Source organism: Hyperolius riggenbachi, chromosome 7, assembly GCF_040937935.1.
Source record: "Hyperolius riggenbachi isolate aHypRig1 chromosome 7, aHypRig1.pri, whole genome shotgun sequence".
Lineage (NCBI taxonomy): Eukaryota > Metazoa > Chordata > Amphibia > Anura > Hyperoliidae > Hyperolius > Hyperolius riggenbachi.
The window spans coordinates 300,952,339-300,965,289 of record NC_090652.1 but is presented as its reverse complement, the minus strand read 5'-3'; the positions used below and the strand labels follow the sequence as shown (position 1 = coordinate 300,965,289).

Genomic DNA, 12,951 nt, shown 5'->3' with positions numbered 1-12,951 from the left:
GTTTCCGAAGAGCTTCAGCAGACTAAGGAATCATGCCGTGTTTCCAAGGAAGAGGCGTAGCTTCACCTGATCAGGTAAGTATTTAACCCTGAGACTTCAAAGACAGCCCTTTATGGAAGAGTGGCAAGAAGAAAGTCATTGTTAACAGAAAAGCATAAGAAGTCCCGTTTGCAGTTTGCCACAAGCCATGTGGGGGACACAGCAAACATGTGGAAGAAGGTGCTCTGGTCAGATGAGACCAAAATGGAACTTTTTGGCCAAAATGCAAAACGCTATTTGTGGCAGAAAACTAACACTGCACATCACTCTGAACACACCATCCCCACTGTCAAATATGGTGGTGGCAGCATCATGCCCAGGGGGTGCTTCTCTTCAGTAGGGACAGGGAAGCTGGTCAGAGTTGATGGGAAGATGGATGGAGCCAAATACAGGGCAAACTTGGAAGAAAAGCTCTTGGAGTCTGCAAAAGACTTGAGACTGGGGTGGAGGTTCACCTCCCAGCAGGACAATGACCCTAAACATAAAGCCAGGGCAACAATGGAATGGTTTAAAACAAAACATATCCATGTGTTAGAATGGCCCAGTCAAAGTCCAGATCTAAATCCAATCGAGAATCTGTGGCAAGATCTGAAAACTGCTGTTCACAAACGCTGTCCATCTAATCTGACTGAGCTGGAGCTGTTTTGCAAAGAAGAATGGGCAAGGATTTCAGTCTCTAGATGTGCAAAGCTGGTAGAGACATACCCTAAAAGACTGGCAGCTGTAATTGCAGCAAAAGGTGGTTCTTCAAAGTATTGACTCAGGGGGCTGAATAATTACGCACACACCCCACTTTGCAGTTATTTATTTGTAAAAAATGTTTGGAATCCTGTATGATTTTCGTTCCACTTCTCATGTGTACACCACTTTGTGTTGGTCTTTCATGTGGAATTCCAATAAAATTGATTCATGTTTGTGGCAGTAATGTGACAAAATGTGGAAAACTTCAAGGGGGCCGAATACTTTTGCAAACCACTGTATATATATATATATATATATATATATATATATATATATATATATATATATATATATATATATATATATATATATATATATATATATATATAGATAGATGCTGGCGCTATATAAATCAATAATAATAATAATGATAATAATGTATACTGGATAGATAGATAGATAGATAGATAGATAGATAGATAGATAGATAGATAGATAGATAGATAGATAGATAGATAGATAGTTTTTATTACATAGTGAATTATCTGCACTCCAGTCTGGGATTCTCACAGTTTCTCAGCATGTGACAGGCAGCTCCCTCCCCCCTCAGCCTCACAAATTGCATCACAGACAAGCTGAAGCTGAGAGCAGGGACGCTGTCTGTGAAGAATAAACAAAGCACACAGAGCCTGCAGGGGGCGTGCATAACTTGTATTTATTACAACAGAGGCAGCCCATTCCTCCCTGGGTCGACAAAGCTTGACAAAGAAAAGAAGATTAGATATATTACAGAGACAGTGCAACTAGAAAAGGCTGCAGTAAGACAGACCACATTAGAACAGGTATAGGAACTTATAGGATAGAAGAAATAAAGCTAAAAATATTGTTACAGAGTCTCTTTAAAGCTGCGAAGTGTTGAATTGTAAAAAAAATCGCCTGGTCACTGGGGGGTATAAACCTGTGGTCCTCAAGAAGTTAAAAAGGAAGGTATTTGTGATTATTCAGATTGGAGTGAGCATATGATGTCTCCCAACATGCATCACTGCTGAATATGCAAATCCTCCAAGTATTTAGTAAGAGGGCTTTTTAGTCCATTGTAGCCCCCGTACACACTCCTAGGAGTTCTGGCTCACCATGAGCGTTGATAATTAACTCTGTAACTCTTTGATAAGTTTAGTTTTCTGTTTCTTCCCCCCCCCGTTTTCAATATGTTTGGAAGCAGCAGGTGGTGGTTGGCTCATCACAAGTCACGTGACTCCACCACCTGCTCGCCCGAGGTTTGGAGAGGGGGCTCATTGAGAACTCCTTCAGCAGGAGAACTCTTCACTGAGCGGTTTTGACTTTCAAACATGAAGCAATTTCCTCCTCCTTTGATCCACGGCTGCCGGGATCTCAGAGCGCCAGCTGCTCAGCGGAGAGCGCCATTCAGTCCGCCATTCATGTACAGATGTTCCGGAAAGCGGGATGGAGATAGAGAACGGCCTCTCGCTATTTGATGACATTTCTGTGACAAGGACGAGAGGACATCAATGGAGAATGAGGGAGAGACAGCGCTGCCTTCACCGCGGGAGTTCATGTAAGGGAACAGATGGCTGAAATCGCTGTTCACAGTCAGGCTCATGTCTCAGCATTCACACCAAGACCCATTTTTTTTTTTTGGGGGGGGGGGGGGGGGTAAACATGGTGCTGTGATTAGACACCTGAACTAAGAGAGATATGGAGGCTGCCATATTTATTTCCTTTTAACCAATACCAGTTACCTGGCAGTCCTGCTGATCTTTTTGGCTGCAATAGTATTTGAATCACACACCTGAAACAAGCATGCGGCTAATCCAGTTAGACTTCAGTCAGGATGAAGGGGGAAGAGGCGCCCAGAGAAGGTAAAATGCGTTAAAAACAAATAAAATGAAAAAAGTGAGGCGTCTTACATCAATGAAGACAAATTCACGTATTAACAGAATTTTATTGCACTGGCAACCCGTTTCGTGGGTGCATACCCACTTCCTCAGGCCAAATAGCAGTGCCTAATAGTGCTTGTAGCCACAAATAAGGTGCCTCTCTCTTTGTGGCTACAAGCACTATTAGGCACTGCTATTTGGCCTGAGGAAGTGGGTATGCACCAACGAAACACGTTGCCAGTGCAATAAAATTCTATTAATACGTGAATTTGTCTTCATTGAGGTAAGCCACCTCACTTTTTTCATTGTATTTGTTTTTAATGCATTTTATCTTCTCTGGGCGCCTCTTTCCCCTTTATCCTGTGCCTTCACCTGCCTTTTGGTATAGGGATCAACCCTCTTCGACCAATTTAAGTCATTTGAAGTTTGCTTTTTATCAAGAGTGAGACCATTACCAGCTCTGTCTGGCCACCCGAGTGGAGGCGGGGTTATACATACCTGCTTCTAGTGGCCATTTGCCCTTCTGCAACCCACCTGTGTGAGTATAATTCATCTGCATATTTGACATACTTCTGGTACTGTGACATACTGCACCATTTGGGCTCCTGATGTCTCTGTGTTTTCTTTCCGCAGGGTGCAATTTTTTATTATCCCTACTTTTTGTCCAGACAGTAGACTTCAGTCAGAAAAACCTGATCTGCATGCATGTTCAGGATCTAGGGCTGAGAGTATTAGAGGCAGAGGATCTGCAGGACAGCCAGGCAATCTGCATTCTTTAAAAGGAAATACATCTGGCAGCCTCCATATCTCGGCTCCCACATTCCTACTTCTCACTGATTGGTTGAGGGCAGTTCAGTGTGACAGTGGATGAGAAGGGAAATATACCTCACCCCTCTGCAGAAGCTGCTGACATACATCTGTGCTCACGTGTGTTTACAAAGCAAACTAGATATGACAGTGCAGTTTCTAGTACAGAGCTCAGTGGGGCGGAGGTCTGACAATGCATACATCATTTCCGGCAGAGGAGTAAAAAAGAGTAAGGAGGAAATGACATCAGGATTAGCTTCAGTCAGAGGCAGTAAAGATGGAAACAGTTTTCTCTATATTTACAATATAAAATTCACACAAATCAAAATGTGGACAGTGCAATACATGTTATGTAAGTAGAACAAGTATTTATCTACTTATAGATGTGGGGTTTTTTTTCCCTGGGATAGTATGGCTAATCCTTCTGCTGGCCCAGCTGGAGCATGAGGCTGGGTGCACACAAAACATGACGTGAAAGGCTGCGTTTTATGTTATGTTGAAGGCTGCTTACACACCAAGACGTTACAGGCGCACGTTAGTGCGCCTGTAACGCTCCCCCAACGCACAGCAATGTAACACAAGTGGGCTGTTCACACAGCCCACGTTGCGTTACATGTAACGCTGCACGTTCTGTGCAAAGTGCAGCATGCTACGGCGTTAGAGCGGCTATAGCCGCGTTAGACTGTTTGCACATGCGCAGTGGGGGGCGGAGAGGAGGCGGGGAGAGCCAGCTACAGTAGCCGTGCACATGGCTACTTAATATTCACTGCACTGGCGGTAGCTGATTGGCCGGCGGGACCACGTGATGCGGAGTGTCTCGCTCCGCATCACGTGGTCCCGCTGGCCAATCAGCGCCACTCTAGGAGACTTTATCGGAATAGAGCCGCCTAACGCGGCTCACTCTACCGTCGGCTCTTGCAGCACCATACGTTGTGTTAGGTGCACGTTATGCGACCTTAACGTAGCACCTAACGCAACGTCTTGGTGTGCAAGAAGCCTTAAGGTGGCCACACACCATACAATTTTTTAAATATTTGTTCAATTAAAGAATTGCAATAAATTTTTCTGAATGATTGTAACATTTCAAAAATATGACCAATGTACCACACACCTATGTTCAATTTTTTCCTCAATTATGATAAAAATGATTGGAAACTCAGAGAAAATTGCTAGGGTGTGTATATTGATAAATTAACAATCCAACACACACCGTACAATCTTTAGTGGAAAGAGAGTATTGCATACACGTATAGGGGAACATTTTAAAAATATACTTAAGAAAAATGAGAAACACCCACTTTCTAACCATTATAAAGAGAGACATAATGGAAGTTTGAAAGGTACAATCTTTTTTGGTTTAGAAGTGATAAAGAGGAGTCCGAGGGGGGGTGATTTTATTAGGAAAATGTCTAGGAATGAATCCAGATGGATCTTTCAGCTGGACACATTGATGCCAAAAGGATTAAATAGCGAGATGGAAACATTCGCTTTTTTTAATGAATGACTATACATTCAAACAATAGGCATGATTGATGAAAGGAGTAGAATTATGCATGGATTGCTGTGATGGTAGTATGATAAGTTATAAGTAAAATATCTGCATAACCCCACATTTGCATATTGATGAGAAGGGTGAAGATAAATATGCACATGATAAGCTGTGAGATGTCATAGAGGTAGTATAAGTACTTGCATAAACCCACACTTTGCATAATGATGAGGTGGGCGGAGATAAACCTGCACATGGGTGGTGGAGCAGGCAAAAACCTATTTAAGTGTATGAACTATGTTGAGTAAAATCAATCCTCCTGAAGAAGGCTAACGTATTATAGCTGAAACGCGTAGAGGTTCTCTTGTAACTGAACAAACCGTTTCTGGAGCATTTAGGAACTAAACTGGCCGCAATAGCGCTTAGCGACCATTTGCACATTAAAGGATCCTATTGCTTTAAGGTGACGTCACCAGAAAGAGCAGCTTACGGCTTGCTGGAACAGACAGCGGGCGTCACGCTGAACTTGTCAGCAGGAAGTGACGTATGCGACCAAGCATTGCCGAGAGCTGAACGGAAAAGGGAGCTCTGAAGTACCCGGCTGAGTCTATAGCTTGAAGATCGGGGAGAGGAGCTTCTAAGACATAGAGGTACTCTGATTGAACATGGTTTGCTGTAAAGTCACGCTTGAAAAAGCGTTTGTAAACGAGACTGTTAGCACATATGAAACGGGCTGAATCCACTGAGGCTGATCTATGCAGTGTGACTTATAAAGTCTTAAAAGATGCCTGTGTGAAAAACTGACAGCACATATCAAACGGGCTGAATCCACTGAGGCGGAGTGATGCACTGTTGGAACTGACACCTGTTTATTGCACAAAATTGATCAACTCTTCTCATGAATAGGATCTTAATATACGATCTATTTTTGGAATAGTTGCTGGAAAGAAAGAAAAGAAAAAAGCCTTTTTTCTATGCTCCAGGAATCATATGCTATTAAGGACTGCCAACATGCAATCTAGAGTCTAGGTGTAGATCTTAATTAGCTCAGGTTGTTAGGAAGAGGTTTTTGATACACCTGATGAATTTATGGTATGATTGTGAATAGTATGAAAGGCATGAGTGTTTTGTTATAGGTGTGTTTTTTTTAGCATTTTATCTATGTACATGAGAATTTTATAGATTAAATCATTATCACTAGCGCGTGTTCCTTATTTATAAACTGTCTTTAGTGGAAATTGAAGAGAAATATCTGGCATTCCGGATCGACTTAAATCGAAAAAACCGGGAAATCCGATCAGATTTTTCAGTGGAATAAAAAAAAGCTTTTGCTTTTTTCGAGAGATACGATCGTTTTTATCGAATGACTGTAAAATCGGATAATTTTATTGTATCGTGTGTGGCCACCTTTATGTTAATGTTGTGTGCGTTTTTTGTGAATTTTTACTGCGTTTTTGGTGCATTTGCAATGCATTTTTCAAGCGTTTTGCTTACGTTTTACTGCGTTTGCGACTCGCATATACAAAACGCATATGCGTTTTGTATGCGCTTTCCATGCGTTTTTATATTTCCATTTATGCAAATCACTAGGCTGACAACAGGAAGCAGAAATACAGCAAAAAAATTATCTTGGGGAAACAAACGCACATAAAAACGCATGAAAAACGCATACCATTGCGTTCCCGTTGACTTTCATTATTTGTGTTTTTGATGCATTTTTGAGGATTATGCAACATTACCTGCATTTTAAAAAACGCAGGTTTGAAAATGCATATGCGTTTTTTCCTGCGGCCCATAGGCATCCAATAGCGGCAAAAACGTAGAGTTTTCCGCAACGATAGCGTTTCTGCTATGTGTGCACCTAGCCTAAGAGAAAAGCAACAGCAGCAGCCCCGCCCCCATATCCTGCTGTTTTCTCCTTCAGCTGAGGATATTTAGAACTGTGGAGTTTGCTCTGGTTATGTACTTTTTTGTTCCTGCCGCTGTAAATGTAATGATAATGTTTGTGAATACTCCTCAGTGTAATCATGCTGTACTTTCTGAATTCTGCAGGGGGAGCTGCTGAGTCCATGCCGCTGTGACGGTTCTGTGCGGTGTACCCACCAGCCCTGTCTTATTAAGTGGATCAGCGAGCGCGGATCCTGGAGCTGTGAACTGTGTTATTACAAGTACCACGTTATCGCCATAAGCACAAAAAATCCTCTTCAGGTGAAGGTAAGTCAGTTCCTTTCTACCCGGTGCAACCTGTCAACTGGCTTACCCCAGGGGTTCAATCACAAAGCTTTAAAGGATACCCGAAGTGCCATGTGACATGATGAGATAGACATGTGAATGTACAGTGCCAAGCACACTAATGACTATGCTGTGTTCCTTTTTTCTTTCTCTGCCTGAAAGAGTTAAATATCAGGTATGTAAGTGGCTGACTCAATCCTGACTCAGACAGGAAGTGACTACAGTGTGACCCTCACTGATAAGAAATTACCCTTTTTATCTCTTTCCTGCTCTCAGAAGCCATTTTCTGCTTGGAAAGTATTTTATAGTTGGAATTTCTTATCAGTGAGGGTCACACTGTAGTCACTTCTTGTCTGAGTCAGGACTGGGTATCCCTTGATGACGGCGGAAGGCCGAAACTAGTCGGGACGAGAGCGGGCTAGGCACCAGTGATCGTTTGTTCATGACCTGTAGTACAAGGGTGGGAAGCAATATGTCCAGAGGGGGTCCTATATTGGCATAGGACCCTCCTGATGTAAGTGATTTTATTACTTCAATTTATGTGCCTTGTATGGAAGAATAAAAACTGTATTTATATCCACTGAGAGAAATCTTCTGCTTCTCTGTTTTGGTGAAATGAGTCACACAGGAAGTATGCAGATTTAAAGTATATCTCTGGAGGTGGATTGGAGTGGATTGCCTGATTGCTTGAGACAACACAATCCCTGGCGCTGTGACATTGTATGACAGAGTCGGGACTGAGTCAGCCATTTACATACCTGATATTTAACTCTTTCAGGCAGAGAAAGAAAACAAGGATCACAGCCTAGTTATTTGTGTGCTAGGCACTGTACATACCCATGTCTATCTCATCATGTCACATGTCACTTTGGGTATCCTTTAACAGTGTGCTGACCAGGAAGCTGTTATGGGGTAGTGGCCATTTTCAAAATGAAGGATGGAGAATTCCATTGATCACGGTGGACAAACAGGACGCGGGAGAGAAGAAAGAGATGGATGAGTAGACTACACAGGAGGTAAGTATGACATGTGTAGGTTTATTTTGACTTTTAATTTTCAGTTTAGGTTTGCTTTAAACTTTAAAGGATACCCGATGTGACATAGGCCACCAAGTCAAGTAATCTATGGCCAGCTATAGGTTTGTAAGATAATGTGTTTTCTTTCATGATATGCTTGCTACAGGGCTGTTTTTAGGCATAGGCAACCTATTCAATTTCCTAGTACTCCACCTGCTGGACACACTTTGGAATAAGTACAGTATACACTACTGCTGCTGGTTGCATAGCAGAATTGATGGTATAGAATTGTAGTGTAATTGCAGGGGAAAAGCATTCAGGTTATGCTCAGACAGCTAGCCAGCCCAGTCACTTGGTAACCTCCCTGGCGGTAAGCCTGACCTACGCTCGGGCGAGCCGCCGAAGAGGATCAAATGGCCCCTGGAGGATTTTTTCAAATAAAATTTGATTTAAATGCTTAAGCTAGCACTTTGCTAGCTAACCATGCCTTCCAGGTCCCTCCGCCCTCCCCCGATCCCCACGATCGCGGCTGTTATACACCCCCCCCCCCAGGGATCCCGCGATGGCGTAGCCTCCCAATCAACTCCAGGCTTCGCTATGGGGAGGATCGGGACTGCGCATGACGTCGATGACGTCATGTCCGATCATCACCATAGCGACGACTGAAGCTAAATAGTGAAGGTGCGGCTCTCGCAGGATTATGGACGGGTAAATATTACCGGCAGCGATCGGGGGGATCAGAGCGGTGCCGGGGGACTTGGGGGACATAATTAGCTAGCGAAGTGCTATTCAAATTTTATTTTAAAAAATCCTCCTACGGACGCAGCCTCTGAAACTGCGTACCGCCAGAGAGGCTAAAACCTCTGTTTTTTCACCTAACTTTTTTGATGCATACAATAGTACATTTGCATTTTGAGGTCCAAAGGTAAAATGATAAAGAATAGTCTATGATGAGAAAAGCTTTGGGGTCACCTGTCAGCGGCTCTGTCAGCAGCAACTTTTAAATAAAGTTTAGGCTTTAATTGCATAGTCATGTCAGGCATTGAGGCTGTACAATAACTCTTTTGTGACTATATGGAATTAATTTTCCCCCTAAAAAGTCGCAAGGGTGTCCACCATCGAGCGCTGTTCAAACAGCGCAGGAGATTTGGGCGCCGTAATAGGAATTACGGGTATAGTGACACTCTGTGAGCAATTTGGGCACCGTCACAAGCAGAGATGTCGCAAACATCAGATTCAGGGTTTGCAAATTTCTAAGGCTAATTTCCTCAAAAGTTCGCGAACCGGATGTTAGCAGTGGGCTCCATACACTTATATTGCAGGTGAATGGCCGCCAACTTTTAGCGGTTAATAGCAAGCCTCCTTATATGCTAGAAACACCAATTTGCAGGGTATGTGGAGGGGGACAGTAGGTACGAGAGGGAAAAAAACATTTTCAAACAGACCTCATAGTTTTTGAGAAAACTTTGGAAATTCGTGTTCATCATGATGAACGGGGAACAGCCGCATGTTCTGTGAATACTGCCCTTGGGCGAACTGTTCGGGCAATCTCTAGTCAAAAGATGGAGCTCAAATTACTTTTAAAACACTGTAATTCGTCTGCAGCAATTGCTGTAAGCCAAATTACATCTTTCCCCAGTATCCACGGCGACCTTGAGGGGGAACAGTAAGTAATGCCGTCGGGACTTGTGCAGGAGCAGGGCAAGCCATATATCGGCTTTACCCTGTGCCCAAATCTCCCGGCGACTATTTCATAGGTATGTGTCCACCATACCCTACTTTGTACCCACTTTTTTATTGTATTTTTTTTTTATGGCAAAAAAATTACATATTTAAGATGTGAACCAACCAAACTCTTAGCATAAAAGTGAAAGATGATAAACATGGCAATGAGGCTTTGCGGGTCCATTCACACTAGAAGCGCTTTTCTGAGGGTTTTGCGAATGATTAGCTTTTTTAAAAATTGCTCCCATTCACTTTCATTAGAATCACAATAAAAATTGTGGAAAAATCGTCGCAATTTTTCTACTGCGATTTTAATGAAAGTGAATGGGAGCTATTTTAAAAGCCGCTAATCAATCGCAAAACTTTCAGAAAAACGATTCTAGTGTGAATGGGCCCTGAAAGTGGATTCTATATATGCTTTATCACAGCTTTATAATATGGGCTGTGAGAGGCTGGTAAACCAGTAAAGTTCCTCTCTGTTTTCCAGCATAGCATGTGTTAAAAACTAGAGTTGTAATCTACGGAAATGAGCTTGTCGACCAGCTTGTTGAATTTAGTCTGGTTTACTGAAGAGTAAATATAAGCCAAAAACAAGCTATATCTGTGTGAGTAAGGGCTTATGATAAGATTTTAGTGCTGGAAAGTTCACAGGTTCATTACTTCTGTTCACATTTCCGTTCAGCAAGGCAAATTTGTCACGGCTGCTGTTTAGAAAGAAGTCTTAAAATTAAGCCCTTAAACTGAGGTACAAAAAAAAAATGACCTGTCTACCTTTGGTAAAACATACACAATTAATCCTCCCATATATTTGTTTTCACATTAGGTTTGCTTTAATATAGGTGCTTCAAGTAGGAGAATGGGATAGTCTGAGGATGTCAGCAGAAAAGCAGTGCTTAGCAGTGCTGCTTACCTTATTATTCATACACCCCATAGTGCACCGTTACATAACTGTTAATCATAATCATTGCTAATTGATGCAAATTTGCTGTTACAGGCATTAACAAATGGGTAGTAATACAAGGACTTTAACACCTAAATAAACAGCTAAAGTATAATGTCAATGTGCTAATTAATCCTGTAATTGTTTTATGCTTGGTCTTCACTGATTGTCGCCGTGTTTTGCAAACTTAATGTTTTTCTAATATGATTTTTATTAAAGATTTTCACAGTTTTAAAACACGGAAATAACTAAGAAACAAAATAAACAGTTCGACAAGTGAAAATCATACAAGCTCACTTAAAGGACATCGGAGGTGAAAATAAACTGATGAGAAAAACAATTGTATCTATCCTCCTCCTCCTAAAAATGACTTTTTTTTTTTTAGATATCCCACAGTGTTATTTTATATTTAAATCAAGTTTTTAAGTTTTTACTTTTTCATTGTCTCAGCTCAATGACACCTTCATTGAAGTATGCCAGAGCTCAAATCTATGAATTATTGACCCTTTTTATCTTTTTCCTGCTCTCAGAAGCTATTTACTGACAGGAAAGTGTTTTATGCCTGTAATTACTTATCAGTGAGGGTTATGCTATAGTCCAACCCGGTCCCGACCAGGACAGAGACTCTGATGCCCATGAGTGCCGATCGCTGTGATTGGTTCCCGGGGGGAGGGAGGGATTGGCTTTACAAAAATAAAAAATAGACAAATTTATTAGAAAAAAAATACAAATAAATAAACAAAAAACGAAATAAACATCGCAGGAGCGATCAGAGTCCACCAACAGAAATCTCTGTTGGTGGGCAGAAAAGGGGGGGGGGGTTCATTTGTGTGCTCGGTTGTGTGGCTCTGCAGCGCGCCATTAAAGCTGCAAAGCACCATTTAGTAAAAAATAGCCTGGTCACTAGGGGGGTGTAAGCATGTGGTCCTTAAAGTGAACCAGAGACGAAGCACCCTCATGTATATTACCATATATATCAGTGGGAACATTAGAGAAAACACCTACCCTGCTCTCTGTTTCCTCCTTCACTGCTCAGCCTGCTTGTTTTCAGCCCTGATAAAATCCCCAACTGAGCATTCAGTCTAGCTTTGCTCAGGAATCATTATAGCTGAGTCTGTCTTCTCTGATGTCTTTTTAAGCCCAAGCCTGCCCCCTTCTGGCTCTGCTATAATGACTCAGCTATAATGATTCCTGAGCAAAGCAGACTGAATGCTCAGCCGGGAATATTATCAGGGCTGATAACAAGCAGGCTGAGCAGTGAAGGATGAAGCAGAGAGCAGGGTAGGTGTTTTTTCTAATGTTCCCACGGATATATATATGGTAAATACATGAGGGTGCTTCGTCTCTGTTTCACTTTAAGTGGTTAAATAATCGCATTTCTAAAGAATATGTTCATGAAACTATAGAACAAAACTGAATCGGTATGGTTTGGCTTGTGTTTGCCAAGTAAAGATAACTGTAACGGTACTAATATGTTTTTGTTTTGCATCGTCAGTGGCAAGCCATCTCCTTGACGGTCATCGAGAAAGTACAGATCGCGGCCGCCATCTTGGGCTCACTATTCCTCATCGCCAGCATCTCGTGGCTCATCTGGTCGACATTCAGCCCCTCGGCGAAGTGGCAGCGGCAGGACCTGCTCTTCCAGATCTGTTACGGAATGTATGGCTTCATGGACATCGTCTGTATAGGTGAGAACGCCACCCCCACTGTCCTCATATACGGTCGTCATAAACATCCCAACTAAACAGGAAATGGATAAAAACAGAAGAGTCAAAAAGGATAAAATACATTAAAAACTTTATAAAATGGAAGGTAGGGGTGGACTTACCTCCCAACAGAAGACACTATTGGTCTAATTCGAGAAAAACAGCACAATCTTTATTGGAATACACTCCACCTGCAACATGTTTCGCAGGTAGAATCCGCTTCTTCAGGGAGTAACTGTGCTGGGCACTCTTTGTACATCTAGGGCAGCTACTCCTTTTTCCATTTACTCCCTTTTTATCCATTTTCTGCATTATCCTTTGTCCACCCTTAACCTCCCTAGCGGTATGATTACTGCCGGATTTTAGGGTCCTTAGACCCTAAGACCAGGAAAAAAAATCATGCTGCTAGCTAGATCTG

The 12,951-nt window shown here is 42.2% G+C and overlaps 1 protein-coding gene across 1 annotated transcript in view; it reads left to right on the top strand.

Annotated features, from left to right (window-relative positions):
- Positions 1 to 12,951, top strand: part of MARCHF4 (membrane associated ring-CH-type finger 4) — a 125,149-nt gene that overhangs the window by 69,876 nt on the left and 42,322 nt on the right. Inside the window, exons 2-3 of the mRNA XM_068246086.1 lie at positions 6,967 to 7,128; positions 12,323 to 12,515. Coding sequence (XP_068102187.1) covers positions 6,967 to 7,128; positions 12,323 to 12,515 — 355 coding nt within the window. The remainder of the gene's footprint in view (positions 1 to 6,966; positions 7,129 to 12,322; positions 12,516 to 12,951) is intronic.